The 5,729-nt window shown below is 53.3% G+C and overlaps 1 protein-coding gene across 1 annotated transcript; it reads right to left on the bottom strand.

Annotated features, from left to right (window-relative positions):
* Positions 1-247: 247 nt before the first annotated feature.
* Positions 248-5,262, bottom strand: LOC103584035 (roundabout homolog 3-like; the record flags this gene model as incomplete). The annotated part of the gene is made up of 11 exons (XM_008565174.1): positions 4,930-5,262; positions 4,517-4,674; positions 4,027-4,147; positions 3,604-3,742; positions 3,172-3,299; positions 2,770-2,894; positions 1,882-2,053; positions 1,354-1,559; positions 1,083-1,164; positions 622-787; positions 248-414 (listed from the first exon to the last, which is right to left on the bottom strand). Coding segments are annotated over exons 1-11 (1,765 nt in total), but the record flags the coding sequence as incomplete, so codon positions are not given.
* Positions 5,263-5,729: the final 467 nt, after the last annotated feature.

The raw sequence follows: 5,729 nt of genomic DNA, 5'->3' as shown, positions 1-5,729 counted from the left end.
ATCTATGGGTAAAAGGCTCAGAAGTGAGGAGCTACCAAGATGAATGAATACCCTCTCACTCCCTCCTCTCTTGTTCCTTCAATGAGAGGGAAGCATGGCCTTCTATTCCAGGCTGGGCCACCGGTATAGACCTAGCATAGCAGGAAAGAACTCTATGAACTGCCACAGTGCCATGGTTTTGGGGAGGGAGGTGCTCTGCCATGTCACATGTCATATCCATGAGCCCAGGCACTCTGACCTCACTCACCCTGCGTGCGGACAGGCTCAGAGACAGGGCTGGGCTCACTGAGGCCCCAGGCTCCCACAGCTCGCACCAGGAACAGATAGATGGTATTGGGCTGCAAACCACTGACCGTGTGTGTCTCCAGCTGCACACCATCTGCCACTGTCTGCCACGTGTTGCCAGCTGCTTGGCTACAACAGGAATGAGGTGACAGGGCTGTCTAAGCCAGGACCCCCCAACCTGTCTACTCCATCTCATCCATTCTCTATGGACCACTACTACCTCCTCACTTTGGAAGAGGGGACTGGAGAATTCCTCCCCACAATAGCAAAGACCCTAAGGACATACGGTCCCCTCCCTTTAACTCCCCAGCTTTGCATTGAAACTTTTCTCCATACCTGAAGGCTTCTATCACATAAGAGGTGACTGTGGCTCCAGCCTGCAGATTAGGCTTCCAGGTCAGGGTAATGCTGTTCTTGGTGATCTCAGTGACCATTGGCTGAGAGGGAGGCCCCGGAGGGACACGGGTTTCCATAGGGGGGTCTGGTGATGCTCCCCAGTCTTCTGCAGTGGAAGATAATCTTTAAGTAGAAGGATGGGAAAAGGATGGCCCCAGTGTAAACTGCCTTCTTTCCATAGGAGCTGTGACAGTGGTGACAGTCAGAGGGGGACATAGTATACTAACCCCTACTCACATCTGCCTCCCAAGGGCACAACTTCTGTCCTCCTTATTCCCACCACTAGGGCCGTGACATTTGGAAGATAAGATTAGTCCTTGGGTTTGGGGAGGTATTGACTAACTTTGAAGAAGATTTGGAGAAAGGGGCTGGTAAAACAAGGGAACGAAGGAAAAACTCACCCCGCATCCTGAGCCAGCCACTCCAGGTGGCCTCCCCTATGGAACTCTTGGCCACACAGCTGTAGAAACCCACATCCATCTCCTGTAGGGGAGGGTAGAGCACAGGCAAACTGGGAGGGGTGACAGAAGGATGGGGAGGATGTAGGACACTTTAGGGGGTCTGAGACAACAGAGTGCAGATATGAGGCCTAGTGGGTACTTACTTACTAGAGGTGGGAATGTGGACCAGATAGCCATTCTCAGTTAGTAGGGCCCCAGAGGTGACACTCACCTGCACTTTAGTGATGTGCAGTGTGCCATTGGCCATTAGGTTGAGCTGGAGGTCATCCACCTGCAGCCACTGGCCATCCTTCTTCCACTGGACACTGGGTTGAGGGTTCCCAGTCACTCTGCATGGCAGCCATGCAGAGGAGCCAAGTGCCAGCGTCTGATTGGCTGGTCCCTGGAGGATGACCGGAGGCATCCCATCCAAGGAGGCTGCAAAAGGAAGAAGTTAGAGTACTCAGGGGAGGTGCCTATGTTCAGGCAACCAGCCCCTTGTCCTCATCCGCTCCTTCACCTTCTCATCAAACCTCCCCCTCCATCAAAGGGGGCTTTGATCATCAACTGTACTCTCTCTGCCTGGGACCAGCCATCCATTAGTGACTTCTGCTGCTGGTGTCCAAATTTCAAGGACATGCCTCAGGAACACGGTTCTACCTTTGCAGACATATTTCATAGAACCCAAGAGAAACAGATCCCTTTAAACCATTCTTTCCTTCCAGGCCGTGGGTCCAGCCTTATCTCCATGGGCATGTACCTCCTTTTATCTCCAGCATGGCCTTGGCCAGGATGCTGCCAGCCACACTGACAGCCTGGCACACATAGTAGCCAGCATCCCCATGCTGCACTCCAGTGATGCTGAGCTGGCCTCTTGGAGAGACTGAGAAGCGCCCTGTGGGCTGAAGCGTCTGGCTGGCAAAAAGCAGGACCTGGAGGCAGAGCAAGGAACCAAGGTGGGGAATAGGCAGGCAGTTGGGCGGGAGAGTTCCCCAATTCCCATCAACTCTGGAATCCAGAGAATTCCTAAGGTTCTAGTTCATACTCTGTCCCCAGCCAGTGATGTGACCTTGGTCACATTTATTAATAGGTTCATTTAATAGTTAAACCTATTCACAAAAATGAGGACATTTTATTAAATGATTTTGGAGTCCACTTCCCAACTCTGTGACTTATTAGTGGAAAACTCTAAGCAAGCTAGTTAACCTTCCTGAGCCCCAATTTCCCTAAATTTGACACTTACAGGATAGTTATGAGGATTAAATGAAGTAGTCAGCCAAGTCTTCTAACACATTTTGTGATAGATGTTAAATAATTTCCCCTTCTTTCTGGCTTTAACATTTTTCATTAGAAAAAAAAAACCTTTTCATTTTCCAAAATGGAAAGATTCTCCAAGGAATTACATCCAGGACTGTTTGCTACTACCTAAACATATTATTATCACTTATAAAACAGTGTCCAACATGTCCCAGGCCTTTAAAATTTGTGATCTTATTTAATCCTCTCAAATAACCTTCAGGGGTTTCTGGGAAGGCTACCAAAGGTAAAACAAAAGCCCCAGAGAACGTCTGCAGAATATAGAGGAAGAGAGGGAGGCTGTGACCCAGAAGAAAAACTGGTGGGAAAGGCCTTGGAGATGGCCACTTACTTGACTCCCTTCCTTCTGCCAGAAGATGGCAGGTGGGGGGTTTCCTTTGGTCTCGCACTGGAAAGCCACACTCTCTCCAGGAGCTGCCATCTGGTCCTGGGGCTGCGTCACCAACTGGGGTGGGACTGGGAAGCAGGGGGTGAGATAAAGGAACAGGGAGTCAGTGGTACTAAGAAGGGAGACTGACGGAATAGAGAGAGAAGCCAAGGCTGGCTTAAGTCACAGCAGATGTCCATCTCTTGCTGTTTAGCTTTCTCCTCCTCTCTCTCCTTCCAGGAGACTCAGGTGACCCACCCACATCTCCTGCTCTATCCTTTCTCCCCTATTCTCCTCCACTCTGACCCATCCTCTGCCTTCCTTCATCTCATCCCTGCTGCAGGCAGTCCCAGGTGGAGCCCTCACCGTGAACACTGAGGGAGCCAGATGCTTCAGCGCGGCCCATGCTGTTCTCCGCCACACAGGTATAAGTCCCCTCATCTTCAGCACTCACGTGCCCAATCCAAAGGCTGTGGTCACTCCGGATCTCATACCTGCTCCACTCCCCACCCGCAGGCTGGGTTGGCCACAGCTACAGATCCCTTTTCTCTCCCCCAGGACAGACAGCAGGATCATAGTACATAAAGATATGGCAGGATTCAACAGGGGCAGAAGCTGGAACTCATGGACCAATGAATAGAACTGGGGACTGGATAGGACAGGGGCCAAAGGCTCTGGGGAACAACAGACTTTTCTGTGCCCTCAAGTGAGAAGGCGTCTGCCTTCCAGTTTTCTAGGGCAGGGAAGGCTCTTGAGCTGGTTGGGTCTCCTTATAGGCAGGAAGAGGGGGTTTCTCACCTGCCTGTGGGCAGTTCCCCATCCTCCTTGCGCCAGTGTAGATGAGGCGGGGGATCTCCCTGCACTTCACATAGGAAATTCACAGGGGCATCAGCCAGGACCACCTGATTCACTGGTCTGCGCAGGAATGAGGGACGCTCTACAGGGTGGGAGTGAGTGAACACTCAGGGGGTCTGTGCATCTACTTAGTCTCCTGGCCACCTGCTCCCATAACTCCAAAAATCCCTTTGCCTGGGCCAGCCCGTGGCTCACTTGGGAGAGTGCAGTGCTGATAACACCAAGGCCACGGGTTCGGATCCCTATATAGGGATGGCCTGTTTGCTCACTTGGGAGAGCGTGTTGCTGACAACACCAAGTCAAGGGTTAAGACCCCTCTACCGGTCATCTTTTTTAAAAATTAAAAAAAAAAATCCCTTTGCCTACCCAGGACCACAAGTTCAGCTGCCCCACTCTCCCGTTCTCCTGCCATGTTGGAGGCCACGCACACATACGTCCCTGCATCACTCTTGAGTGTATGTGACATCATCAGCTTCCCTCCACGGATCTGCAGAGCCATCAAAGCACATACGTATGTGTGCATATATGTATATGTGAAGCATATAGTATATATGGTTTACATATATATAACGTTTATTTGATCCTCACAGCAAGCCAATGAAGAAAACCAATGAAGTTGACCCATGTGTCAGATAAGGAGTCAACCTACCCTCCTTATCCCTCATTCAATAGCTGACTCTCAGTCTCTGGTCAGCTGATGCCCTGATCTCAAATCTTCCATCTTGTCATCTCCAAGACATTATTCTCTGCCTCTTCAAGACGCTTAGATGCAGGCCTTCCTCCTTGAGATGGCCCTGGACCCCTAGCCTATGGTCCTGCCTCTCATGGGGTCCCCAGCCATGGCCCCGTCCCTCACCGTGATCCTTCCTTCTTCTTCCTTGACTCTTGCACTGTCCTTCTTCCAGGACACGGAGGGCTCCGGGTGGCCGCGGGGGGGCACGCATTCCATTACTGCTGGCTCCCCCACTGCCACCACCACGTTCCCAGGAGACTGCCGGAAATCATCCCGGAGGACTGAAGAAGGGTGGGGAAGGGGGGCAGGGAGGGAGGGATAGGTCAGGAGAATAAACAGGATGTGCGGATGAGGACACAGGAAAGTTTTGTCTTGGAGAGGGGTTGAGTGGGCATTAGAAACCAAAACTCGCGGTCCCAAAGGAAGATGCTGAATGGGCTGAGATCCCTGGGGCCCGGTCTGGGTCAGATTGCCTGGTTCCCTCCCGCCTCCCCCAGGCTCTGAAAGCAGCCAGCTAACAACCATGGGACTCTCACCTGCCACTTCCAGCGAGGCGTTTCTGCTTGCCGCTGCCCCCAGGTAGTTGCGGGCCACACAAGTGTAGACACCCTCATCCGGCCGCGCACGGCGCCCGTGCACGATGCGCGGGAAGAAGAGGGCACCGCTGGGCAGCAGCAGGCGGTGTGCGCGTGGGTCCTCGCGCGCAGTGGCCACGCGCGCCCCGTTCTTGTACCACTCGATGTTGGGTCGAGGACGGCCTTCAGCGCGGCAGGGCAGCGTGGCGGGCTCGCCCCGGGAGACCAGCAGATCTGGCGGCTGCTCCACTATGCGCGGCATAGCGTCCTCCGGCCCAACCCTTGACCCTGGGAGCAGGGGGTGACGCAGAGCATTTAGACTGGGAAACCGGGCGGAGAGATTGAGGCTCCAGAGGGAAAGAGAACCCTACCGCCGTCTCATCGCCCGCGCTTCGTCTGCTAGAGCGCAGTCCCCGCCTGCCCACCTTTGCCCACCCTCTCCCTCTGCAGGCTCCAATATCTCCTTATTGGCAGATGCTCCCAGGTTCTTAGTCTCGAAAGGAGATGACTTCAGACAGGCAGATCAGTAGAGGAATCAGGACGAAAACTCCTAGGCCGGCTCTCTAGACGGCCTAAAGACCCCCCGCCTTTTCTTCTGCCAAGTTTAAGTAGGGAATGGCTGGGCTACAGCTTGGCGAGTAGACCGTGCCTCTCGCCGACTGGTTTTCAGTGCCCACCTGCACTGGTTAGCAGATCGTCCTTGCTCAGTGAACAGCCATAAGCGGCGCACCAGAGCCAATACGTTCTTCATTCACCTCTGC

Source organism: Galeopterus variegatus, unplaced genomic scaffold, assembly GCF_000696425.1.
Source record: "Galeopterus variegatus unplaced genomic scaffold, G_variegatus-3.0.2 Scaffold37117, whole genome shotgun sequence".
Taxonomy (NCBI): domain Eukaryota; kingdom Metazoa; phylum Chordata; class Mammalia; order Dermoptera; family Cynocephalidae; genus Galeopterus; species Galeopterus variegatus.
This window is presented reverse-complemented; position numbering and strand designations above follow the sequence as displayed.